This window comes from Lepidochelys kempii, chromosome 1 (assembly GCF_965140265.1).
Source record: "Lepidochelys kempii isolate rLepKem1 chromosome 1, rLepKem1.hap2, whole genome shotgun sequence".
NCBI lineage: Eukaryota > Metazoa > Chordata > Testudines > Cheloniidae > Lepidochelys > Lepidochelys kempii.
In genome coordinates this window covers 315,656,794-315,684,626 of record NC_133256.1, presented here as the reverse complement: position 1 = coordinate 315,684,626, position 27,833 = coordinate 315,656,794, and the positions used below count along the sequence as shown (strand labels likewise).

Below are 27,833 nucleotides of genomic sequence, written 5' to 3'. Positions count from 1 at the left end.
GCCCGTGGCGCCTGCGCGGTGTGCGCTGGGGCGGCCGAGCCGGGGGAGCCGATCAGCGTCGCGGCGGCGGCGGCAGCTGGAGACAAAGCGCCCGACTAATGAATGGGACGGTCCTGCCTGACCCTTCCCTTTAACTCCTTCGGGCCCGGCCAGGGGGCGGTAACTGGTGGCCTCCCGCTTCCGCGGCGGCTGACCGGCGAGGTGAGTGGTCGCGCTGTGGCGTAGGGCGGGGGCTAGAGCGGGGCGATCCGGTTCTCCCGCTCCCGGGGCTGCTACTGCCCCCACCACTGGCTGGCTCTGCCTCTGCCTCAGCCGCGCCAGTTCCCGGGTGCCCGAGCCGTTGGCTCCCGGGGCTCCCCGCCGCCCTGTTCCGGTCAGGAGCGCCCACAGGGCAGCGCCGCCAGGCCGGGCAAGGGGCGTGCGGTGGCGAGGCACAGGAAGCGGGGGCCTAGGCCCCTGGTGCTCGCTCGCTCCATTGTCTCCGAGGCCCTGGGAGGGGGCTCTGTTGAGGTGGGGGGTGCCCAGTACCGCTCCCTTGGGCGGGGCTCTCCCCAACCCCGGTGGTGGGGGGCGCGGGTCTGACCTGCCTGGGGAGCTGCTGTGCTCCCTCCGCGGTATCCGGCAGGCTGGGTGGAGGGCTCCCGACGAGCCCTCTCTGGAGGCCCGGGGCCCGCTTCGCATGCATGGCAGCGCGCGACTTGCATTGTCTCCGTCCGTCGCTGTCCGCCCCGTACAGCGCCAGGCCAGCCCGAACCACTCTGCGCCCTGCCCGCCCAGAGGCCGCGGGAGGAACCGGGCCCTTCACTTGGGGGCGGGAGGAAGAAGTGACCATGTGGCCGGTGTGAACCCGATCTAAGATGGCTAAGAGTGAATAAGAATAGCCCAGGACCCCGCTAGGCAGGCATTGTGGTCTGCAGAGCTGTGATTGCATGCTGGGGTGTGGGCTTAACGAGTAATGGGGAACTCCCTGCCCGGCGTACTGCATCTAGGTGTAAATGTGTGTAACGTGCTTGCTGAGATGGAAAGTGTGTGCTCAACAAGACACACCCCGCCCCCATTTGTGTGCGCACAAGCTGAGATGGAAAGTACGTCTGGACTCTCATACACAAACATACAATTTATAAACGAGACTCTAGACACCAGGTCTAAATAATTGTTTTTGATGTGGACACTGGATTTTAGAGGAAAGAACCTCCATGGCTAGCATCAGAGATAATATAGACACCATCTCTACTCCTCCCTCCTTTGAGGGACCCCAGTCCTCAGTTGGTATTCAGACAGAACTGCCCTTGGTTTAAAGAGACGTGTCAGTAAAGTCTGCAGAATTTGACTGTCATCTATTCCAATGCAGTTTTTAATATTAACTTTACGTTTTTTAACAACATCTTTAAAATACTTCAATATTTACATGTTTTGGATATTTATTACTTTTTTAAAATAGCACATTGTAATAGAGTAGCAAACTTCCTTATTGCACACCAGTTCCATTATAATAGATGTGAGATATTTTGAAAAATATAGCATGCATGTGCACTAGATGACCTAAAATTGTGAAAATATTAAAGATGTGCAAGTTAAATTATGAAAGGGTCCTGTTGACACTAATGATAACTTTTAAAAAAACACTTACAGGTTAAGAGTGTGCATTTCTTGCTGGATTATGATGCATAAAAAGGCCTGATTTTTTTTTCTCCTTCTCCCCCCCCAATCTTATTTATACATTAGAAATAACAGGAATGTCAAATCTGGTCTTTCCTGGTTTTGCTAGAGGACTTCCTGGGGACCTCAAAGGTCTTTACCCATCATGCCTTAACTGAAGGGATCTTTACTGAATCTTTAATGAAGATATCATTTCAGCCCCCATTAAAACAAACTTTTTAGGCTTCCCTTATGCATTGTTTTAAAAAAAGGAAAAGGGGACGCAGTCCCTTACTTTTTCTTTAACAGTGACCTATAATTTGAAGGGGGTGTGTGTGGGGAGGGGAAATCTGCATCTGAAGAAGTGGGTTTTTTACCCACAAAAGCTTATGCCCAAATAAATCTGTTAGTCTTTAAGGTGTCACTGGACTCCTCGTTGGTTTTATGGATACAGATTAACACAGCAACACCTCTGATACTTGGAGAATCTCTGTCAGCTCCCTCTTTCCCACCCAAAAAGTCATACCTATAGCCATGAAAATCACCATTTCTTTCAAATATTGGAAGGGTTGGAGGAGGGGAGGGATGTTATAACGGAAATGTAGAACTTTAAAGGTGGATGCAGAGGAAGAATAGAGCCTATATATCTTTTTATTTGTTGCTTCATTATGATGGATAAAGAAGTCCTGAAAGACATTCTTCTCCTCACCACCACCCCTCCCCCTCCCAATTGATTTTTAAGTTAGAGATAGGAGTCCTGTCTGGATTGGAAGACTGTTCATGGCTACCTCGGAGGGAGCAAGTCTAATTGACATAGTATTAGAGTCTGAGAACCATCTACATTAGGGTTTCCAATATTGCTAACACCCCTGTAGCCAAATAGATGTTGGGAACAGTGGGAGTTTTTCTGTGTAATTTCAATAATGTAAGCAAAACCTAAATTGAATGGAGAATATATGACATTTTGGCCTCACAAAAGACTGTAAGCTGAGTTGTTCAGAGGGGAAAATTTGTTTAAAATTTACTGTTATTAAAAACACCTGTTTAACTTCAATTGCTGACACTTTGGATAAAGGAAGATTTTGTTAGACTCAACATCTTCAGTGTGAGAGCTAAATATATAAAAATTTTTATATTGTGAACTGAAACGACTGTCTACTTTGAAAAACCCACTTGTTTTCCCACCTTCTCCAGACCTATTTTTTTTTTCCGCATCCACCTGTTCAATCTTGTCATAAATCAAGATTGCAAGCTATATGGGGTAGGAACTGTATTCTTGTTACTTGTCTGTATGGTACCTAGCAGAATGAGGTCCTGGACCATGATTAGGCTCTGTAGGCAATACTGAAATATAAATATTAATGTATATCTGAAGCATACAGTCTTCTAGGAAAACCAGAAAAGACCAGAGTTCACACTGCTGATATTTATAAAATTAAAACAAAAAAATAAAATGTCAGGGTCGCCTATAGCGAGTGAGAGAATCTGAGAAGCCCACTTTATTTAAAAAAAAAAAAAAAAAAAGTCTCTAAGGGTGGTTTGATGTTGTAATGCATGGGATCCTCCAACCAGATTTTCTTAACTAGATACTACAGAAAAACCCATAAAAATGCTTAGATTGTTGGGAAATAGCTGATCCTCTTGCCACAGTCCCTCAGCAGGCATGTGTTAATCTCTCTCATTTTTCCATGACCTAACTGAAGACTACCTTTGGGAATCTGTTTCTGTGTAAGGAGGAGTTGGGACTGAGGGACATGAGCTCTCTGTAAATGTTCTGTTGTCTCTCCCTGAACACCATACTGCTTCATGCCCCTCATCACAGTCAACCCAAAAATGCCAGGGTAAGTCTACAAAGGTTGGGGGGAAAACTCATTGTTTCTATCCCCAGACCAGATAATTTCCATGTAGGGGAAAATTTGGTTTTGAAGTTTTCTCTCATAATTAGAAATTTTCAATATCCCAAAAAGAAACATACTTTGTTTTTGGGTTGCCACTGCAGAGTACATTGAAGGGAAATAAAGTAGACTTTCTTTACTTAATTAATTGTATTCACATGATGATTAAGGCAACCAAAGAACTATAAATATTAGATCTTTTTAGACAAAGGGGATGATTATGATCCTTAAGTCTGATCTGCATATCACAAACTATAGAACTTCACCCAGTAGGTCAGATACCTCGGTGATGGGTAAGAGATAAAAACCGGAATAGATTATAATCATAATTCAGGCACTGAGCCAAATAACTTTGTAGTATCAATATTTCTTTAAGTAGAGAGATTTCAAGAATATTGTTAGTACTGACATAGACTAGTGAAAACTGCTTTATATGTTTAAAACTCATCTGTCTTAACTGTTTACTTTTGTAGACGTTTGGAAATACATTTTCCCTAACAAATGTGTCCTTTTCTGTTTGGCAAAATTGCCCTGCTTTCTGTGCCACTGTGGCTCTTTGTTCCTGCATTTGCACCAGCATCATTATTCTCAGTAGAAATGTGCACAATTGTGAGAATGTGTTAATTTCATGTGCTGAACTAACTAACAGGTGGCGTGCATGCTGATTTGGTGACTCAAAAAGCTATTTATGTGGGTTTTAAAGTTGGAGGTTTCAAAATAAATTAGAACATTAAAGGTGCCACCAGGTTACAACTAATTAAAAGTTAGATAAACTTTTGACTTAAACTATGTGATAGTATCCTTGTAATGCATTACTACAGTATTGGACAATTTATTATGTTGTTGCCATGCCACATAAGTGACATAAGCAGAATGGGATAACATAATCTTGGCATTCTTCTTTTTTATTTGTACCATATTTAATTTAAAAAATAATAATAATTTGTCCTGAACTCTTGAAAACTTAAACCCATGGTGTTTTTAAAATGTGTTGATCTTTCTGGGATTCATAATGTAATAGTTTCTAGTGGAAGTTGGCACAATAAATGTTACAATATTACTACAGTTTTTATTAAACTAGGAAACAATGCATTCTGTAAAATTGTATTATAACATTTTTTTTCCCCCAGTAATAATTTTAGGTAGTGTTGCAGGGCTGAACAAGGATTGATTATTCTGTTCAAACTTGTAGAGTTACTCATTTTTATAGCTGACTAGAAGCTCATTGCATTTTGTCAAAAGAAACTATAGCTTTTCCAGACAGTGAAATATGTCTGCTTTTACGAGAGCTGTGCAAAATTCCTTTGTGTATAATTTCAGCCCCCTAAAATTTCATTTTATTTGCTGGGTTGAATTGCAGTGAAAGCACAGATTTTGACTTATTAATACAAAAGCCATGTTTGCATAAATAATGTCTTTTCATAGGCAACAGATCAAGTCTGTGCTTGATTATTGGCTTCTTTTCACTGGAAAATGGACATACTTTTACATTTTAAGGTTTGTGTCTCAGTGATAATTCTCAAGTATTCTCTTTTTTGAATTTGTAACACAATGTAACTCAATTTCAAATAGCTTTGTTTTTTATTGTGAATATTTCATATACTAGTAACTGCCCTGTAGATGGTGAGATACCATGGGATAGAGAATGGGAATGTGCCCATAGGGGGCTTAACTCTCTCAACTTTCAATTTCAATATTTCATACTGATTCCCTCTTTACCTTGGACAAGTCACCTAGTCCCTCCCCTGCTCAGTTTCTCAATATGTTGGTGTTGGAGTTTATTATAAATTAAAGACATAACTCTCTATTTTTGCAGAGTAGTTCTGATTATTGTAATTCTGTGGGGCTGAATTAGCCCCCATGGCCCCCATCTCTTCCCCTCTGCACCTGCACACACACTGTACTGACTCCTCCTTACCCCATGTGGATTCTGGAGAACCATGAAGTGGAGGAGGGGAAGGAAGGTGCCAAACTGTTTTCCCTCCACTGCAGAATCCAAGGATTTCTACATGAAAATATGAATGCAAGAGATGATACAGTTTGGAGTTTCTGAGCAGCCTTAGGGGATATCTGTCAGTGGTATCATACCTTCTGCTTGAGTTTGTACTTTCAGATGTAGGGGAGGCTGTGGCGCAGTAGATGACCCTACAGGATAGCTCCTGTTGCTGGCTCAAGATATGTGGGACTAGAGGGGCACAGCCTTTAAAATCTGCAGGCTTCCAGCCCAGCTCCTCTCACCAGGAGAGTCAGTTCTTTAAAAGATATATAAAGTGAATGTTTGCATTTTCCTCCTCCAGACTCTCAGTCCCTCCTGTGTATTTTCTGTTTGGAGGGAGTGATTTCTGGCCCCCTGTGCTTATTCTCTGATACCTACTTGTTAATTCAAAATACCTGGTTTTGGTGGAACAAATGGAGTGTATAGAACATGTTATATATGAGAGATTCAGTGTATGGTGATCATGTACTGTATTACATGTTGATTAATACAAGATTTTGTTAGGCTAGGAGCACTGGTGAAGCAGCATGTTCAATTTATGGAGGGAAGGAATAACTTGCTGTCAGATCTTCTGTTTGCAATGTAATAAATTGATAGGCTCTTTTGAGTGAATTGTTTCCAATGTGATGCAAGTCCCGTGTATGGGGAGAAGTGTGTGGCATGCATTGACTTCATTTTCAGGGAGAAATCAGTATTGCCAACCCCAAGCACCCAATAATAGTGTCAGGTTCCAAAAATGAGTTTGGGTTAAAACCATTAATTTTCTAAAAATTATAATGTTAGGCATGTTGTTTGTCTTACAAGATTCATAGAATTCAGATTTTCCAGCTTTTGTCCACATCTGAGGCTGGAAATTTATCAATTGAAAGCTGAGTCTCATGTGGTTATGACCCCAGGACCTGGGACTTAAAGCAAAAGAATCCAAACTCAAAATACTGCAAGACTTGGGACAAAATCATGATAGTTGACAACACTGAAAATTTCTTATGTTTAAAATAACAAATGCTTTTTTCCCTCTCTCAGGTAGACTCCTCAGCATCAATTTGCATAGCGTATACTGAACCTGAAATGAAGCCAATGGAACACAGTGGAGCAGATATGTAAGTCTCTGTCAATAAACTGTTGGACAGCTCTCTTCTTTTTCCAGTTTGTACCTTTTTCCCCCTTAATTTAGAGCAACGCCAGCTGTTGAAGAAGGGACTTGAATCAGTGATCATGAAAGTGACTTAAATTGTACAGCATTTCATAATTTAGTGTGAGTATGTGGGGGGGAATTGCATAAGTGCTTATAGAATTTAGAAGCAAGTGTCTCATTTGTGCTCCTAAATCCCTTAGTTACTTTTGAAATCAATACCCTTACTTGCCAAAATAGCTAAGGGTTTTTAGATCCTTATCCTGTGAAAAGACAAGTGCTAGGCCTAAGGTTTCCCTCTGATCAGCAAGCACAGGTCATCAGAAGAGCAGGGTACGCTTTATTGCCCGTTTAAAAATTTTTTTAAAAACCCATAGAGCATGAATAAAGTGGGGAAGAGCTGTTCATAATATATTAATGTAGCTTGACAATAAACATTATTTATTCTTGTGTAGGGTTTCAGAATGTGTTTTTTCTTTCATAAATCCAATTTAACTTAATTTTTAAAATGGATGCATTCATTGGATCATATGGACAATGACAACAGATGGATGAAATATTTACGGTAGGTAAAATGTTGAGTCTGGAAACATTGATAGGCTCACTTAAACACTATAATAGCTTCAGATATTTTCTCAAAATTTACCAAAAGTTTGAAGAGAATGTAAGATGACAATTCTTCTAGGTCATATGTCTGTAGTAAGCCTGAGAGGTCCTGTTGTGTACTAGTTCTGCGTTGGGATCTTTTCCTTATTTAGAGCTTAAGCTGTGTCTATGCTACAGCCGGGATCGACACTCTGAGATCAATCCACTGGCAGTTGATTTAGCGGATCTAGTGAAGACCCGCCAAATCGACAGCAGATCGCTCTCCAGTCGACCCCTGTACTCTACCCCTGATGAGAAGAGTAAGGTAAGTCAACAGGAGAGTGTTTCCTGTTGACCCCCTGCAGTATAGACCCTGCGGTAACTCAACCGAAGATATGTTGACTACAGCTATGTTGTTCATGTAGCTGGAGTTGAGTAGCATAGGTCAACTTACCATGGTAGTGTAGACGTAGCCAATTAAGGCAGTCTAAGACAGAATTACAGGAATAGGGATAAAAAAGAGCAGTTTCTCTGTAGTGGCCTTTCTATTCAACTCTATGAAAATAGACAATATTGCTTTCTCCAGAACATGGTAATATGTAATTTTAAATATTATTAAAATATATATTTGTTGCAGGTATTAAAACTGAAATGTAATGTGCACATCAGAGTGAGTTTTAGTACCTACTTCACATTTCATTATATGATGTCAAATACTGCAGCTTTTTATAGATGTACCTAAAGCAATTTTCTAATGCAGCTCTCAAGGTTAAAAGCATTAATTGGAAATACGGAAGTATCCACTTTAACTCTATTGTAAATGGGCATCATGTCTCAGCTGTAATTCAGGAAATAATTCTTGAGGATAATCCTAGTCAAAATAACTATTGACTGCAAGCTAAGGTTGCTGCAGTAGATAATGTAATCTTATAAGCAGTTAACTCTAGACATTAAGTAGTATGAACATTTTATATAAATATTTCATTTCCTTTACAATTCATACATGTCACTCCCCATTCTTTGTCCTGCTCATTCATTGTGTCTTAACTTTAGATTATAAGCACTTTGGGATAGGGCTTATGTGTAACATGGAGCATGCTTTGGGGCACTATAAAATAGAATATATGCCTATATTAGAGCGGAATGTGTCCTGTTAGTTAGAATTAAGGTTTTTATTGGAGTGTGTAAGGTGAAATTTAACATGTTTTTGGGAGTATGAAATATAAAAAAAAAAAATAGAATCTCTATGTAAATGTTTAAACAATCAGTTTCTTACGTCTTTGTTTGCCCATAATTGTTTTCATATGGGGTTAAATTTACTGTATCAACTCGCAATAAAAGTCATTTGTCTAGGTATTAAGAAATATTGTATAGTATACTAAGAGTAAATATGAAGTTGCTAAATTTTCATACATATAATGTGTAACTACCAAAATAGATCTCAGCACAAAGCATATTGTGCACAGGTCATTGTGTGCTGGTGCTTGGGATTGCATAGAGTGGCTCTGATCCCATTGTGCACAAGAGCAGCATGAGTGTAGCTTAGGATATGTCTACACTGCAGTGTAAGCCCAGGGTTTGAATTTAGACTCAAGCCCTAACCCTCCTTACATCTATACATACATTATGCTAACCCAGGGTCCAGATCCAAGGCACCAGGACCCCATGGGGTTTAGGAGTTCTAACCCGAGTCAAGCTGGGACTCGGGATTCAATATTGGTTTGCAGTGTAGATGGAACCCCACTGGACTTGTGTTCTGGGAGACCATCAAAAGAATCCAATGGGCCAATGTGTTTTGTCCTCTGGACAGTCAAGTTTGGTGAACAGTCAGGTTTTTCCATACTGCACTATACTCAAAGGGCTAGAGCAACCGCATTATGGAGGGGAGCTAGGAAGTCTGGGATATGCATGGTTGGACTTGGGCACGCATAATACAGTATAGATGCTGGACCACCAGGTTGGGACACAGGGTTCAGTAGTTCCTAGCCTGGGGTTACAAATGAGTGTAGACCCTCAAGTCCTAGGTTAATACACCCAGGGTCTGCTAACTAAAGTTCTACTAACCCTGTGCTTATGTTGCAATGTATACATACCCTTAGGGTATGTCTAGTGAGGAATAAAAGACCCATAGGCATGACTGCGGCTGGCCTGGGTCAGCTACTTGGGCTATCTGGGCTTAGCCTGCGGGGCAATAAAATTGCTGTGGGACCCAGAGCCCAAATAACTACACAGCAATTTTACAGCCCAGCAGCCCAAGCCCCATGAGCCCAAGTCAGCTGACTTGGGCCAGCCATGAGTGTTAAACTGCTTTGTAAATATACCCTTTAGAGTTTCTGCAGACCTTCGGTTGGGTGTGTCAGTGAGGCTTACCTCCTGTGCAACTGAGAAGATGTGCTATTTGGCAGGTTGCCTGCAGTATGGAACTGCAAGATTCATAGGAGCAGAGATCCTGCTTCTGCAGACCTTTTAGTTCTGCTGGCAGGTACATTCTACTTTTTCTTTTTTCTTTGCTTTCTATCTTGATTACTTTTGTTCTCTCTCCCCCTGCACTCCTTCACTCTTTTAGAAGGCTACAGACAGCCCAAGGAGGGGGAATGAGAATATGCTAGTGGCTGTTGCATGTGTTCTCACAGTTCAGTATAAAGTAGAAGGAAAAAGTTCGGCAGGTGGGCTAATACCTTGTACATGCACTGAGGAAGTAGGGATAAAAGGGCAGCTTTCAAGGAGCCACATGCTATGTTAGCCACAGCTTTAGGAGTCTCTTTGCTGTTGGGGGTGTGGAGGGCAGAGGGAGGGAACAAAGTGCCTTTCCTCTCATCTCTGCTCCTCTCCTTTGTTCCATTTATTTTGTTCAGTTCCTCTTCCTCACACCCCGAAAACATTAGGTTTGTTAAAAGGATTTACTTCGTTTTCTAGGAAATTAGACCTGTAAGTGATATAAAGAATAAATGGTATCATTTTGCTTAGGGAAAACACTAATTTTCATGCTCTGTGAAGCGATTTAAACTACTTTTAAATTAAAAAAAAAAAAAACACAAACCACCCTCAATGCAACCTTAACCATTGAGCTACAGATGATACTTTGATAATACTTCTCTGTGTTACAGGGAGTGTTGCATGGATTAAAGTTTGTGAAGCACTTTGAATATGCAAAATATTATTAAAATTCATTTTTTCATATAAATTAAATTCCTGTCCTAAATTAAATTTCACCTTTTTGAGCAAATTGTATTTACCCATGCCTGCATCAATAGGACAGTTCTTTTTTATGACCAGCTCCTTGGGGAGGAGGAGACTGGGCTTTTGCTGTGCCAGGGAGGAGACAAGTGTCTGTGTCAGAATTCCTCCTTGTACCAAATGCTGCCATGGTGGGAACTACCACCTTTTCCCTTGCTGGTAACAATTGCCTCTTTCTGCTGCAGTCTTGCCTAAGCAGCAGAAGGCAAGCAAAATGTGCATGCAACAGAGACTAGGATCATCGACTCCTGGCATGGAGCCTAGAGTAGTTGTAAGCTGAAGAGCTGGCTGACTGCTGACAAGTGGGCAGAAAAAGCCTCTGTAAAACTATCCTAGTGGGGTCTAGGAGTGGGCTCATTATTGAAGTTAGAGATGGAACTTACTGTTCTAAAATGGGGTATGGGCCTTACGACGCTGTGGAAGGCTCGGATGCTTGTGGTGAATGTACAGTTTACTTAGGCTTATAAGCACATAATACTTTTTTTGGGTCCTCAAGTTTAAACTTCATTGGGTGATCTGGTCACAGTTGTTCCCATGATAGGCAAGGTAAAGCATTTCTAAAGGTGTTTTGTTTTTTTGTTGTTTTGTTTTTTGTTTTTTATATATATATATATGACTTATATAAAGTTTCCAAGCTAGCACTTTTGTCCTGGCCCATTGTTAGTTGCAGCAGAAAAGAATCAGAGAAACATGTTAAGATGAACCCAGGAAAAAACAAGCTCTGTTAAACCCTGTTAACAGAGAAAACCCAGGGGTTTGGAAATATTGGAATTAGGAGGAAAACCTAGAATAGAGATGAACTAGAGGTTTGTTTGAAGAATCATTTGTAATTTATGGTAACTTTTGGTAGCTATATAAAACTATTCAGAGCTCTTAACAGAATGAACTGTAAAAGAATAGTCAAACTTAGCAGCAAAATTAATATGGAAGATTTTGATTTAGTACTCATTGCTTCACAGAATATACATATTGCTTTTTCAGGGACCCTCTGCCTCAACACATGTATCTATTTTTATTAATTCATCTCCATATGCATAATCAGGCTTCCAGTTCCAGCAAACACAAGCTTAGTGTAAATATAGTACCTTGTCTCTATATAAATGTAACATACAGCAGAACCTCAGAGTTAGGAACACCTCAGGAATGGAGATTGTTTGTAACTCTGAACAAGATGCTATGGTGGTTCTCTCAAAAGTTTACAACTGAACATTGACTTAATACAGCTTTGAAATTTTACTATGCTGAAGAAAAGTGCTGCTTTTAGCCATCTTAATTTAAATTAAATAAGCAGTTTCTTTACCTTGTCAAATCTTTTTTTTTTAAACTGTTCCTTTAGTTTTAGTAGTTTACATTTAACACAGTACTGTACTGTATTTGCTTTGGGGGGGGGGAGTGAGAGTGTGGGGGGGTCTCTGCTGCTGCCTGATTGTGTATTACAGGTTCCAAATGAGGTGTGTGGTTGACTGGTCAGTTTGTAACTCTGGGGGTCTCTGCTGCTGCCTGATTGTGTATTACAGGTTCCAAATGAGGTGTGTGGTTGACTGGTCAGTTTGTAACTCTGGTGTTTGTAACTCTGAGGTACTACTGCAATAAAATAATGAAAAATCTCCACAGGCTGTAAATAAATCTGTCTTAAAACACTTATTTGTATGCAGTCCATCGAAGTTCAGCTCATATTGATGTCCGTGGGAAGTATGTGTAGAGATCAACTGTTCTGGGCAGCCCTTGGGGATTAAAACAGACCTTTCTGGGTGCTGATTCTCATTAGTATGAAAGAAAACTGACACATAGTAAAAGTGTCCTAGCAGTTTCGTAGTTGATCTTTCAACTTGAATTTTAAAAAATTGACTAACTTAAAATAAATAAAAATCCAGTTTTGGTTAGAGCACTCTTTAAATGATGTATTCTAAATTTTTAAAATCCTTTAAAATCTGTGTGTTTCTCTTCCTGAAAATAGCCTTATAAATATTAACAGAGTAGTAGAAACAGTGAAACTGACTAGACACAACACACCAGCTGCCCAGCAAGTCTCTCTCACCTTATGCCTCCACCAGTACTGACTATTTGGCATCCTCTTGAATGACTTGTCATTTTATTCCTTGTTTCAGCAAAATGATTATTCTTACATTGAAAACTTATGAATGTTCTTTTTCCTAGATATAGATTGGAGCAGGATTAAGGGAGACATGTCCCCCACACACACGCGCACACATCCCCACTCCCTCCCCCTCCGCCCTGCCGCGAATGCCTCTTCATTTCTCAGCTGCACTTTCTATGTCCACTGTGCATACCAGATCATTGACACATTTAGGTCTTTCTGTAGCGCAGGTACAGTAGGGGAACAGAGCAGACTGGGTGTCATGAGGTAGGGAAAGAGCAGGGCTTTGTAGTGTGGCTAATGAGTGGCTCTGTTTGGGGGGAGGGTTGTCTGAGGCGCAGTGTTTATGCTGTGTGAAGGGATGGTTTGGGGGAGAAACAAGATCAGAAAGGAGGTGTGCTCTGAGTTTCGGGTGGCTTTTTAAAAGTTGACCTGGCATTCTCAACCAACAAAATGCAGTTTGTAGTGGGATACATGTTTCTTTTGTCTTAAATTCTTTTTTTCTCATCTGTTTTTCTCTTTCCCTGATATCTCTGATCCCTTTTCACCTTGCTATCACTCTCACCTTTTCATTCTCCACTCTATTGTTCTCCTATTCCAGTCCTTTTGTTGCTGATCCCCCAAGAGCTTATTAGCACTAGAATTTAACAGCAGCTTTGATGTCCAGTGCTAAAAAATCCTATGAACAAATGAAACCTAAATAGCAGTTTTTCTGTTGAAAAAGAAACCCTAATATTCAACAAATGACTTTTCATAGTAACATTGTCCTAGGTCTTCTAATAATGTTAATAAAGTTGTATAACCTGACATGGAAAATGTGTGTGTCTAAATAATCAAACCATCAAAATGTCTCTGAGACAATCTCCCATTGACTTCAGTGGAAGCAGAGTTAGGCCAGCCTTGAGAATTTCTGCAAATCTTACCCATAGTTACTACGCAAAATTCCAAGAAGTTATTACAATATTACTTTGATAAATGGCAAAGAAATTTAAGTCAGAGTTAACACTTGATATTGTGTTCGCTTGTAATAATTTTCTTTTTGGGGTCCATTAGATTTTTGGAATTGGAAAGTTTGGTGTTTTTTTGTTTATTTTTTAAATTTAGCAGAGCAACTGTAACTTAAAGTTAATATCTATTTTATGATTTTTGTATTAGGGTGTTATCTGTCAGACTTAAATTAACTGTATTGCTGGGTTAGAACTTGGAAAATGAATAGTGCTTACCCTCAAAACATGCAAAGCAAGAACTACGTTTAGATTGCAATCCTTGGGGTAGGGCTTGTTTACATTTGTTTAGTGCCTAGCACAATGGAGCTCCAGCTTGGTTGAGGCATGTAGGTGCTACAGGAATGTAAATGTTCAGTAATTTTCGAGTGACTTATGAAAAACAGAGAACGAATGCCAACATTTTCAAAAATAGCCTGAAGTTTGGCTTCTTGTTCATTATTTAGGCACCCTCTTGATTTTCAAAAATGCTGAACAACCAACATCCATTATGGAGGTAATTGGGAACTTTGGATGCTTTGCAGTTTTGAGAGTCGGACGCCTGAATATGGGCTTTAGAGCTAAACTTTCACCAAACATACTACCCATGTGGGCACAATATAATCTTTCTATTGTTTCTCTTCCTAGTGTCATACACATAGCTAGAACATGTGTAATATTTGAGGAACAAAATCTCCATGTTATGAAGATGCTACATAGTGAGTGGAGGGCTAGTGAGAGTAAACTGGCTCTATTATGCAGATAAGGACCTGATCAATTCTTTAAATTTAAAATAAGACCACATTCCTTAGAAGTGCTTTTATTTTAAATTACATGTTTAAATTACAAAATGTCTTTGAGTAAAGTTTTTAAAGGGACTTTATCAATGTAGGAATCATACTTGTATCTGAAATTTCTTTTGGTCAGGAATTTTTTTTCCTTCGGTTCTTGACAGTGATTTGTATATTCTTTTCATTATTTAATTGCTGGTCTGTTTCACTTCTTGTCTTGTACACTAGCACATCTTCTCTATGTTCTAAAGGGGGCTCTTTTTCACATGTTTCAGGAAATGTATTACAAGTAATACGGTAGCAGAGTTGCTGCTGATTCCAAATTTGAACCCAGAATGCTTGGCCAGAACTAGGAAGAATCAGGAGTTGGGGTGTGCCTCTGTGAGGGGCCTAATACCTATGCAAGCGAGAGGTGCTGGGATCCTGGGGCGTGGAGGGGTTGGTTCATGCCCTGCACCCTTTCCAGTGATATAAAGAGCACCCAGCAGTGGCCTCTATGGACCTGATGAAGAAGACTGAAGCAGCAAGTTTAAGAAGGGAGAAAGCAATTGTAAAATCACAAATTAGCCAGGGGAAATTGGGGTTGGATCATATTGACTTGAATCCACTTTTGATGTATTTTTTAAGGCTGGCTATATTTCAGCTTGACTGTGTCCTTTTAATTGAAACAGTCACTTCTGAGCTTTCTATTCGTGTCATCTTACTACATTATTTTTTGTGATGGGGGAAGGAGGCTGGGTACCCAAGAGACTGTTAAAGAACAAAAGTATAACTTGAAATCAACAGTCCTACTCTAATTTTTAATATAAACAAAATGGCTCCTGTTTACACACAGTAAAATTATTTTGTGATTTTATACTGTAGGTAATTGTATTGCTGATTTTCACATTGTAGCATAGTTTCTATCACTAGAGATACAGCTGGAAAAGTCAACCCCCTGCATTTGTTACTAGGGCTAAATAACCCAGATAGTGATACTTGTGGCTGCATACTCACATCGTCACACCTGTTATCCCTGACCAAAATTAATTATTGATTTGGTCTCAGTCTCGGACCAGGCATCTAGATATTTTAGTTATGTGGGGAGAGGTGAATTGTCTCTGATAAATCAGAGCCCTCCACGGAAAGTGAGAGAACAAGTAAGAGCTCACATACCTTTGTAGCTGGGTTCCTCAGTCCTCCCACTCTGTTCTGTCTGTGGATTTCTTATTATTTTTCATCATTTTCCACCGTTCATTTTCACTTTTTTCCTCGTGCTTTACCCTGGTCTGTATTGTATTCTCGTTCCTGACTGTTCTGGTTTCCTGCCTTCCCAGGGAAGTGGCTGGGGTGGGGCGAATCAGCTGCTATCCCTATACTTCAGATGATGCCCGGCCTTTTCCCAACAGCCTGTGTCCAACTGTCACAGAATCTCCATGAATCAGCTGATTCCAACATTCTGTCCCCTATCCTGGTAGAGACATCACACAAGATTCTGGGCATGTTTCTGCTCACTTACACTGGTATAAAACCTGTGTAACTTCATTGATATTGATTCTCAGCAGTTTGAGGGTAGAAATGGATGCTCTTTTTCTTCTCTGTTGTAATTCAAACAGCTAGCAATGATTTTGTGTGTATTCCAATGTAGAGAGTAGAATATTTCAATATCATAGTCCTTCCTAAAATAAATTTTCTTTTCAAGTGCCAAATCTAGAATATTTTTAAATTACCAAACATAATTTTTTATTCCAATAAGTATTTCAGTAGTGCCTAGAGACCCACTCCAAAAACAGGACCTCGATGTGTTATGCACTGTAGAAACTTATTATAAGACAGTCCTTGCCCTAAAGAGATTACATAATCTAAATAGACAAAGTGTGGGAGAAACATATCTCTGTTTTAAGATTTCCACAAGATTCTGTGGCAGCACTGGGAATTTAATCCAGATATCCAGAGTCCTAGCCCAGTGCTTAGTGACAAGATTGTTCTTGTTGTTCCAATTTGTCACTGTTAAAAGTGAATCAGGTTTGAAAAGGAAATTTTAAGAGCATAAACACAAGTAAAACAATTTTTATAAATCTTTCAATGTTTACAGTTAGGTATTTTTCAGTATTAGTAATCAGGAGTCTCTTAAAAGTGAATTTGTCCCTTTTTTTTTCTACCAAATCCTTTTCTTCATTACTCTTCTGATGACTGTTCTAGATATTACTCTTATTTTGTTTTTGTGGTGAGTGGTGGTGGTAATTTATCCCACTTATTAATTTACACTTCTCTAAATTCTTATCCTATTAAAATTTCTCTAAAATATTCAGATCTTTCTGTAATTATTCTCAGATGCCACTTCTATGTTGATATAATTTACAGACTGTATCAGTATGTACTTTACTCATCTCCTGGAGGATTAACAAAGATAGCATATATGTCTGGCCCCCAACCATTGTAAACTGTTCCAGTGGTATATAGGGGGTGTAAACATGATGCAGTCAGCTACAGGGAGAACTCCCCCAGCTCAAGAATCACATGATCACTTTGTGTAGCCCTGTACATCTCCACTTGCAACTCCTGGTATAGTTATTGGGGCTAGGAACAGGAGCTGTCTCCATGGTGCTACAGAAATTCTTGGCTGCTGCAGGCTAGGAGACAGCCTATGGGGAGTCCCAGTAAACCATACATTTCTTATTCTTCCCTCAGCTGACCGAAAATTCAGATGGTACAAAAGTGACTTAGTCACAGACCCTCTTTAAGGGCTCTGTTAGCCTTTAAGACTCCTCGTTGTTTTTGTGGGTACAGACAAACACGGCTACCCCTCTGATACATAGACCCTCTTTAGCCGCTTCCCAAACCGCCCCCCCGCAATTTGATCCACTCTGGCAGATATCTCTGCCAATGCAGAATTCCTGTTAACTTCAGTAGGACTCTGAGAGTGTAAATCTCTGCTCACATAGGTCTGATTTCAGGAATGGAGCCCTAGTCACTATCTTTTAATATAATCTTGTAGTAACTTTCCAACTTCTGTATTTTCCTTTCCAGGAAGGGCTGGATAGAAAGCTTTTGGTATAAAGTCTGTGTAGATAAATTAATTCCACTGCATTCCCAATCTCTTTGTTCAATGAACGTGTAACTTAGTCAAAGGGCGGCTAACAGGTTTATCTGGAATAATTGTTTTTTTATTAACTTGTGTTGCGTATCATTCACCATGTTATTCTTAGTGGTTGCATATTAATATTTTTTATTATTTTAATATTGACCTTTTTCACTTCAGTACCAGATAAACATCAGAATAATAATTTCCTAGGTCGTCATCTCCTTTCATAAACTTTGAGTCTTGTTTTGTATTTTCTTTTCTTCAAACAAGTTCATTAATTTAAAAAATAAACAGCTGTTAGTTCTTTTAAGACTGATATCAGTTAAGCTTGATGTCTGTTGTTTCTTATTGATTACTAATTTACCAGATATTCTTTCATCTCTTTCCTCACTACCAAAACCTAGCACTGTAGTCCTAATCCCAGTCCTACAGATCTCTAATCATATTTAATTTCCTAAATTTTACTTAATGTTTGTACAACACTTGGAAAATATAAAGAGCTAGAGAAGTGTGCGCTAAGTAATAGTCCATAATTTATTTTAAAGTCTGAAATATGACATCAGTTGAGAATGTAAGCCACTCAGAGCCCTGAGTTTCTTTGTTAGAGTTGGAGAACACCAATGAGGTCTAGTATCTCCACTAGCCACTGCTGGGTTTTTCCATGTTTTCTAAATCTGTGGACAAGCTAGTAAATTTGACAGCAATTCCAGTTTTCCTGTTTAGGGTTTTCCATGGAAAACCCTATGTCTGCTCTCTTTTCTTTAATTGTCTTTATTCTCTCAATCATATTTACAAATTTTGTTTAACTTTTCCCCAAGTATTGAACAATATTTTCTTTCTTATTTCTATCTGAATTTTACTGCTTGCTTGTTGTAAAACTAGGCAAATATCTAGATGAGTTGATGTACCTCTCCCCCAGGAAGACCTCCGCGTATCCTTGATTGAGAACCACTGCCTTAAAGCAACCATATATGTTGCTAGTTTTATATAAACTTTTTTTATAACTCAAGCACCTTTTAAAACACTTGTTATAAATGATCACTTGCTGAAGGATTCCCAAGAATATTTAGGTCCACAATTAACAGTAACCTACTAGTATGAAATCCAAATTTTTCTCAACCTCTGGATACCTTATCTGTTTTCAGAAACAAGTTATCTACATATGTGAAAGTATTCTTTGACCCTGTTTTGCTATATGTTACTCAATACATATAGATATTTGTTTGTTTTACATAAATGCTTCTTTTTGGCCTTGATCATAGTAGTAGATTTGAACAGGTGGTTTTTCTTTATTTCTGTTTTCTCCTATCAAAATATTTGGACTTTCATTGCCATTATTACCTTCCTTAATTATCTGTATTTCATTGTTTGTGTATATAAACTAGAGGAGATTTTCAAAGGCACAAATGACTTTCAGTTGGAGTTTGAAAATGTTATGCACTTCAGAATTTTGCTTGCAGTATTTTACAGTAGCTATTTGTAAACTTGCATTTTAACAAATATGACAAAACAGTGTGTACTGAAGTAGGCAAGATATTTACATTTAAAATTACATCAAGTGTTTTTTCTTAAGATACCAAATGATGATGTGCTCATTGTGACTGAGGCTGAATTTTCCGAATCATTTAATTCCGAATCAATGACAAACATTTCAAACTCTTTTAAAGTTGTTTCCAGTTACACACCATAGTAACCGTGCTATTTCCAGGAGAAAATTAATGTGGAGTTTCATTAGAAAGAAGAATTTGCTCACTTCAGGAGGAAAAACCCTTAAGAGAACATAGCAGTTTTCTTCAAAACCCAGAAGCATTCAACTGTACAAAAATACATTTAACTATCCATCTTTACCCCCTCCTCATATATTATCAATCTCCATATTTCACTCAGCATACACTTCATGCTTTGTGAGAGGTGGCCATAAGTAAATGGTTTCTAAAACTTGAAATTAGTTTTCATAAGGATTAGCAGACATATTTGTCTTCGGAAAAGCCATAGTATTTATACAGTTTGCATTAAATATGTGCTGTGAGGTATCTCTTTATGTGTATCTCTTATATGAAGCAAAAACCTTTTCCTTGAATATCCTGTACTTCTAGAAGTAGCTCTTAAGCTGTAGTAGAGTTTCTGCGCCCAGTGTGCAAGTGTGTATAAATCCTGCGGAGTGGTTGTAAGCAGGTTTAGATTTCATTGTATACCACTGTACGTTTTTTTGAAAAATTGAACTGATTGAAATCCTATGTAGAATTGAATAGGGGGAAGGATCATATATATATGGATGATAAACCACTTAAATACTAATGACAGAACTTCAAAAGTGATTGACTAATGGTTTTGAGTGCTCCAATTTTTAGATGCTCATCTTGTCACCTTAAAGGGATCTGATTATTAGAAGATGAGGGTTGAAGAATTCCTGAAAAAAGGCTGTTAAAGGTTTCTCAAATTGGGAACTAGTCTCTAGCCCCAGAATTCCTGTGTTTTATGCACATGTGCATATTTAAGGGATATGTATTAGCTAATTCGCATGCACTTACCATCTGACAAAGATATTATCTTTTCTTCTCCTCCTCCCCTCCTCCCTCCCCCATTTTCTTTGATTTCCTCTTTGAGGACTCCTTGCCCACTCTCTCTGTGTGAGATCATGTGTTACCAACTTTCACAAGTTTGTAGTGAGTGAGGTGACTGAGCGAGAGCTTCTGCAGCAGGAGCCAAAAAGTTCCAAATAAAGTCACATTACACAAATCTGTATTAAATGCTGCCTGATATTGTTGTGTAGGGCTTCGGTCTTCTCTCCAAAACCAAAAATACCAGTTAATTTTCTTGATTCTCTTCTGCCCCACACAGAGCCCACATCTGCCCCCTTCTGCAGCATCAACAGGGCTCCACCTTCCAAGCCTGGTGATGAGCAGAGGTCCTCTTCTTTCCTTTCTTGGGTGCAAAGTTGCAAGAGGCAACTGTCACTTTGCACAGGAGGGGAGGGAGCAGAGCTGCTGTGCTCTTTCTGCTGCCCCCTTTCTACATGTGAAAATGATTATAGACTCTTCCTGCTTCTCCCAGGAGGGAGCTCTACCTCTTGCAGCAGCTATGGTAGGCTGTCCTTCCCGAGAAGGTAGGAAAATGCTGAAGCTAACTAAACAAAGGGCCTTTTCCCTGCAGGTCTGAAAGTCCTATGAAGGCTGCAGCTTTTGGTGTCCTCCCAAGATTGCCTACAACAGAGGCCAAAAATCAGATTAACTGGGAGAGTTGACAGCTCTGTCAAAGCTGCTTGGTACCACAAACCTTTTCCTGTGTTACTACATGTGCCATGTAGATTTGTTACCCTGCCTTGTGTCCGGATAATCTTTGTATCCACTGCATTGCAGAGTCTACAGAGAAGCCACCTGTATATGTGAAACATAGGCAGGGAGAATTAGCAAGGAAATTTTTACAAACATATGTCCAAGCCTGCCTAAAATCTGTGCATTCTGTTGCATTTCTCCCCCACACTGGGTGAATTTTAGCCCCTAAAAATGTCACTTACACAGACGAGAGTGCATTTTGTAGTGTTAAGTGTCAGGTTTTGTCATTGGTCGTTCTCTAGCATTGAAATGCTGATCAGTTTAATCAGTGACGTTTACGAGGAGTCAGCCAGGAGCTCTGCTCTCCAGCCTTGCTGCCAGTCTCTATTCTTCCCTCACCTTAACCATGTTTGGTAAACCCAGCACCTAAGTCCCAGACTGACAAACTCTCTCAGATGTCAGACCAGAAGTGCTCTGATGAACCACAGGCAGTTAAGTTCGAAGCAACAGCTGCCTTCGTAGCAGAATTTCAAGCTGTGGCCCACTACAACTTCAGCTTCCCCTTCTGTGACCCTCTTGTTACTTTGTCTTAGCCCTTATTAGTAAGAAGGGGCAGGGTGACAGAATTGAAATCCAAGGTGTCAATATGGAAACCTGCAGTTCTGCTAGAAAAGCAGCTGCCTCCTGTTGTATCAGAGAAGGAAGTTGCTGACAGAGCCAAGCAGCTTCATTGGTTTTTGTGGTGTAGTTCAATTATCTTGACTAAACAGTTACTGCATTTAATTAAAAAAAAAAAATCAAAAGTGACTTGCATACAAGATATGGGGAGTGATGGAGTGAATTTTTGAGTTTGTGAGGACTGTGGTTGTTCAGCTAGAGGAACCCAAAGAAAGGTTCAAGAAAGCTGGATGCATTTCAAAGGATAAGTATTTCCTCATCAAAACCTAATGTTTCTAAACATATTATATGGAACATTCAGTTGTTCTCTGAAGAAATATAACAAATTTGGAGATTGAATTCAATCACTGAAATATGAAACAAAGCAAAACTAAAATCCCTAAGTGCAAAACTCAAAGCTAAAATAACTAGTTTCCACCTGTGTGCTCGTGAGAGTGAGTGTGAAATAGTCCTTTTTGACAAATACTAAACTGTTAGGTTTTTTTTAAGGGGGGGAAATCACATTAAATAAGCCCACTGTTTCTAGAAGTATATCTTAATTTTTCATGTATTATAATCTGAACTGTTTAACATGGTTTTCTTTTTATTTCTAGATGGCGTGAAAGGATCATAATTACCTAATCAGCATGAACAGAATGGCTTCCTGGATGAAGAAAACAAACGTTCAGTTCATAGGCTTATGTCTACAACATGAAGTATTTAACAGTAGCTGTCTTTGAGAAATTAATTTGTGACCTGAGATCTCCTGGTCCCGGAAAGAAATTGAGATTTTACAAATTAGAGCTATAATTTTTCAGCACGTTTTTTGTGACTAATGATATTTAAATCTGCACAACAAAAATATAGAATACAAAACCCAAGGGTCATACTGATACATTTTTGTTTGTGCATTACGCAAGATATATAATTTTAAATTAAATTTTTAAATCATCTTTACTTTTATTTATTTCTTAATACATGAAGACTCGGCAAGAATAATTTGTCACCCATGGAAAAAAATAAGGCATATTCCCCAGAAATGGACAGTAACTTTGTGTTAGATAAAATCAACAATTTAAAAGTAGAGCAAGAAGATGATGGCATGAATAATTGTACTTTGGAAAGAATGGATATAAAAAATGAACATGAAGATTTCAAACATACAGACAGTAGCGATGAACAAGAAGACAAAGAAAAACATTTCATTAATAACAATCCTGGCAAATATTTATCTACAGAAAATGAAGATGATTATGGATCTCTGTTTTCTCAGTACAGTAGTACTCTTTATGATGTAGCAATGGAAGCTGTGACACAAAGCCTCCTTTCTAGCAGAAACATAAGCTCCCGGAAAAAATCCCCTGCTTGGAATCATTTTTTTATATCCCCTCGAGACAGCACTAAAGCAATATGTATGTACTGTATGAAAGAATTTAGCAGGGGTAAAAATGAAAAGGACCTAAGTACAAGTTGTCTCATGAGGCATGTGAGGAGAGCTCATCCTACTGTACTTATTCAAGAAAATGGAAGTATGCCGGGTCTAGCTTCTCTTTCTTCGCCTTCATTGTTACTGCCTGCTCAGTCTGCAGATGTTGGAGATTTAAGTGCTGTGTTATCGCCTATAAAACTGGTCAAGAAAATTGCTTCTAAGATACCATCTCCAGATCGAGTAATTGAGGAATCTGTTTCTATAGTCTCTTCTGAAGAAATATCAGACCTTTCAGTTTCTGAAAAGTGCATCAAAGAAGAAATCATGGCCGGGTCATCTCCACCCCTACCCAACAATCAATATGATGAAACTGTGGAGAATGTAGCTGAGAAAACTGTTCCAATTCCAAAGAGTACATCAGGTTCCAGAAGAAGATCTGCTGTCTGGAAACACTTTTATTTGTCTCCTTTAGATAATTCTAAAGCAGTTTGCATCCACTGCATGAATGAATTCAGTAGAGGAAAGAATGGAAAAGATCTTGGAACTAGTTGCTTAATAAGGCACATGTGGAGAGCCCATCGTTCCATCGTTTTGCAGGAGAATGGCGGTGGTACAAGCATACCACCCTTGTACTCTGCTCCTCCAACTTTATTGCCTTCTTTACTGCCTTCTGACGGTGATCTGAATTCTGTGTCGTCCTCTCCAGGAAAACTGCTTAAAGAATCGGTGTCTGCTTCTTCCTCTCCAGATAGAATGGCAGAGGAAATCCATTCTACTCTTCCTTCTGGAGATGCTCTGGTGGAAGACTCATCGATGTTGTCATCTGATGATATAGGTGAAGCCTCCTTAGTGTCTTCTCCTGAGAAGCAGTGTGAGGGATTAAGTCCATTGATATTTGAACATAGCTCTGTGTTTCAGCAGAATAAAAGGATTATGAAAAGGCTTAAATCGGAAGTTTGGCACCATTTTTCACTGTCTCCAGTGGACAGTCTAAAAGCTATATGTAGATACTGTAGTTGTATGATAAGTTGTGGGAAAAAAGGAGATGTAGGCACAAACTGCTTGATGAGACATCTATATAGACGCCACCCTGAGGTGATTGGGAACCAGAAGAGTTTTATAGATGCAAGTTTGGCAAATTCTCCTTATGCTACTTTGGCTTCCGCAGAATGTTCCTCTTCAAAATTGATTGACTTACCCACAATGGTTACAAATGGTAATCCGATTATATTTCCTGTCAATAGCAAGAAGACCTCAAAACTGTGGAATCACTTTTCAATTTGTTCTGCAGATTCAACTAAAGTAATATGTATGCACTGTGGACGTACAATAAGCAGGGGGAAAAAGCCAATAAATTTAGGTACAAGTTGCCTTCTAAGACATTTGCAGCGGTTTCATAACAATGTGCTGAAAACTGATGTTTCAGAGACAGTGTTGTCCTCTTCTACGGATAATCACAAGCCCCTGAGCACAGAATTATTAGGATCTTCAACCTTTGATGAAACCAATGACAAGTTTTGTGATTCTCACCCAGTTGCCAAAAAAATTACAAGTCTTGTAGCTGAAATGATTGCACTTGACCTTCAGCCATATTCTTTTGTAGACAACATTGGCTTTAACAGGCTGCTTGAATACTTGCAACCTCAGTATTCCTTACCTTCACCATCGTATTTTTCTAGGACAGCAATTCCAGAAATGTATGATAACGTGAAACAAATAATTATTTCACATCTGAAAAAAGCTGAAAGCGGAGTAATACATTTTACATCAGGAATATGGATGAGCAATCAAACACGAGAATATCTAACTCTTACTGCTCACTGGGTAACATTTGAGTCCTCATTTAGACCCCAGTGTGAAGATTACCATTGTACAGCACTTTTAAATGTGTCACAGATTGATTGTGACTACAATGGCATCAGTATTCAAAAGCAGTTAGAATATTGGTGGGAAGCCTGGATAACTTCCATTGGCCTTCAGATTGGGATTACTGTTACTGATAATCAGAGTATTGGAAAAACTTTAAATGAAAGTGATCATTCGAGTGTGCAGTGTTTTGGTCACACTGTTAATCTCATAGTAAATGAGGCTATTAAAAGTCAGAGAATGGTTCAAAATTTGCTTAGTATTGCAAGAAAGATTTGTGAACGTGTTCATCGGTCAGCAAAAGCAAAGGAGAAATTAGCTGAGTTACAAAAAGAATATGAGTTGCCCCAACATCAACTTATTCAAGATGTTCCATCCAAATGGAATACATCATTCCATATGCTTGAACGCTTAATTGAACAGAAAAGAGCAATTGATGAAATGTCAATAGAGTGCAGCTTTAGGGAGCTGATAAGTTGTGATCAGTGGGTAGTTATGCAATCTGTGTGTCATGCTCTGAAACCATTTGAAGTTGCGAGTAGAGAGATGAGTACACACATGTCCACTTTAAGCCAGGTGATTCCAATGATTCACATACTTAACAGAAAAATAGAGATGTTGTTTGAGGAAACAATGGGGATTGACACCATGTTAAAATCCTTGAAAGAAGCTATGGCGAGTAGATTGTCTAGCACACTTCATGATCCAAGGTACATTTTTGCTACACTTTTAGACCCCCGCTACAAAACATCCTTATTTACAGAGGAGGAGGCTGAACAGTATAAACTGGACTTAATCAGGGAGCTGGAAATATTGAGTTCTACCTCAGATGATAAACCTGTTTCTAATGGGTGCGATATAGGTTCACCATCTACAAACTCCTGTGGGGAGGATAATCTTTGGTCACTTATGGCTGACATGAAAAAATCAAAAGATCTAAAAGAGAAGGCAAAGTTACCAGAGGATATGGTGCTCTCATACTTGGAGGAAGAAGTGCTTGAGCATAACTGTGACCCACTAACTTACTGGGACTTTAAGAAGTCATCTTGGCCAGTATTGTCAAAATTGGCTGTCAGATTCTTGGGTTGTCCACCAAGTATTGTTCCTTCAGAGAGATTGTTCAATACATCCAATGAAAACAGCAGCTTTAGTCAGTCAAGGCTAATGATTGAACACTTTGAAAAACTTATCTTTTTGAAAGTGAATCTTCCCTTAATATACTTCCAGTATTGAAACTAATGAACAAATTAGACTAAAACTATTGTTGCTCACTGGATATTAAATATTTGGATTGTTAAATTGCTCCAGTAGGGGCCATGTATGACATCTAATCAGTGACTGTAATTCAAAATTTTAGTTTTGTCAGCTTTCATTAAAATGTCTACATGTGCCTTATTCATAGTTCTTCAGGCCAGATATTGTATATATGTTTTTTAAAAGTTCACACTAGAAATAGCCTGTCTTGTCAAATTATACATAATTATGTAGGTTTTAATCCATAATTGTAAATGAACTTAAAGCGCGGTCATTTGTTTTAATAGAATGGCAAAAAAGATGTAAACAGTTCTATTCTGTAGTTTTTTATTCAATTATGTAAAACCCATAAACCAGGTACTGTATTTTAGTTAAACATTGCTTTAATTGCAGCAAAATAGCTTTTGTAGCTGTCAAAAGAAAGCTGTACATAAAAGGTGGAGTTCAAGCCATCTTTTTACCTAGCAGTTTTTAATTGCAAGCCCTAAAGTACTTAAAGGGTTATGAAGAATTATTATGGAAGATGTTTACTATGACAGGAAACTATTGAATTACTCTTTGAAAACGTAACTAAATTTAGAGGTATTATGGAACATCAGTTATACAGTAATCTGTAATAAAACTTGCCATGTGCTGTTCTCCTATTCAGGTTTTTCGTTGTTACTGAATTACAGAAATATTCTGAGTATTTATATAAGCTCTTTTTGGAAGTTTTTATCAAAGTTTGTGAATGAATGCTTGTTGTTTAATGCAGTGCATGAAAAGGCAAGAAATTTACAGTGAAAGATCTGATGTTCTAAAGCCTTTTTTTAATCTTTAGTGCATCACAATTATAAGGGTTACCTGCTGTAAAAATTGAACCCTGCTTCCTGACATGATTACAGCTGGCTATAACAATTTGTCTTAAAGTTCCTAGTACAAAAATAACAAACTCTGATTCTGAAGAATAGCCTTATGGATACGGTGCACTGCTTAGAATTTTATGTAGTAGGGTTGATTCATAATTGTTTGGTGTCCATCATGCAAATGAGTGGGTCCCTACCAAATTCATGGTCTATTACAAGATTTTAAAAATCATAAATTTCATATTTCAGCTATTTAAATCTGAAATTTCACAGTGTTGTAATTGTAGGGGGCCTGACCCAAAAAGGAGTTGTGCAGGGGTTGCAAGTTTATTGTGGAGTGGGGGTGGGGAGGTTCCAGTACTGCTACCCTTCTGCGCTGCTGCTGGTTGCTCCGCCTTAGAGCTGGGCAGCTGTAGACCGGTGGCTGTTGACTGGGAGCCCATCTCTGAAGACAGAGCCGCCACCAGGAGCACTGTAGAACTAAGGATGCCATGATATGGTATCTATTGTCACCCTTCTACACTGCTGCCTGCAGAGCTGAGCCCTCAGTTGGCAGCTGCTCTCCAGGTACCACGCTCTGAAGGCAGTGCAGAAGTAAGGGTGGCAATACCACGACCCACCTAAAATAACCTTGTGATTCCCCTGCAACTCCCTTTTCGGTCAGGACCCCCAATTTGAGAAACACTGGTCTCCCCTGTGAAATCTATATAGTATAGGGTAAAAGCACACAAGACCAGATTTCACGGTCCATGACGCATTTTTAATAGCTGTGAATTTCGCAGGACCCTACAAATGAGTTATTGTAGAACCCTCTAAACTTCAAAAATAGAGTAAAAATAGCCAGCATTTAAATTGTAAACAATGTTTTCCATGTTTTTCTCTCAACTACTAAAGAGTCATCTTCCCATTTCAGTTTGATTAAATACTTTTGGGAAGCAAGTCATGCATTTGCCTATGACCTTTTAGAAAAATTGTAGTTTTGTTAAAATACTGTACCTATGCTAATCTAATTTTGCATTTACTATGTTTTAGTGTATTTATAAATGGTGAACTCAGTTTCTGAAATTAAACATTTTATTTGCAATTTC

At 39.0% G+C, this 27,833-nt stretch overlaps 1 protein-coding gene across 7 annotated transcripts; it reads left to right on the top strand.

The window, feature by feature from the left end:
• Positions 1-27,833, top strand: ZBED4 (zinc finger BED-type containing 4). Of its 7 annotated transcripts, XM_073328317.1 has the most exons (5): positions 1-201; positions 3,342-3,479; positions 4,959-5,030; positions 6,553-6,629; positions 21,966-27,833. In XM_073328317.1, exon 5 carries the CDS (start codon positions 22,361-22,363, stop codon positions 25,877-25,879), a length of 3,519 nt encoding a protein of 1,172 aa, XP_073184418.1. In that variant the 5' UTR covers positions 1-201; positions 3,342-3,479; positions 4,959-5,030; positions 6,553-6,629; positions 21,966-22,360; the 3' UTR covers positions 25,880-27,833. The 7 variants fall into 7 exon arrangements, with proteins under 7 accessions (XP_073184418.1, XP_073184415.1, XP_073184416.1 ...); XM_073328314.1 differs by lacking the exons at positions 3,342-3,479; positions 4,959-5,030 and adding an exon at positions 20,261-20,525; XM_073328315.1 differs by lacking the exons at positions 3,342-3,479; positions 4,959-5,030 and adding an exon at positions 7,117-7,226.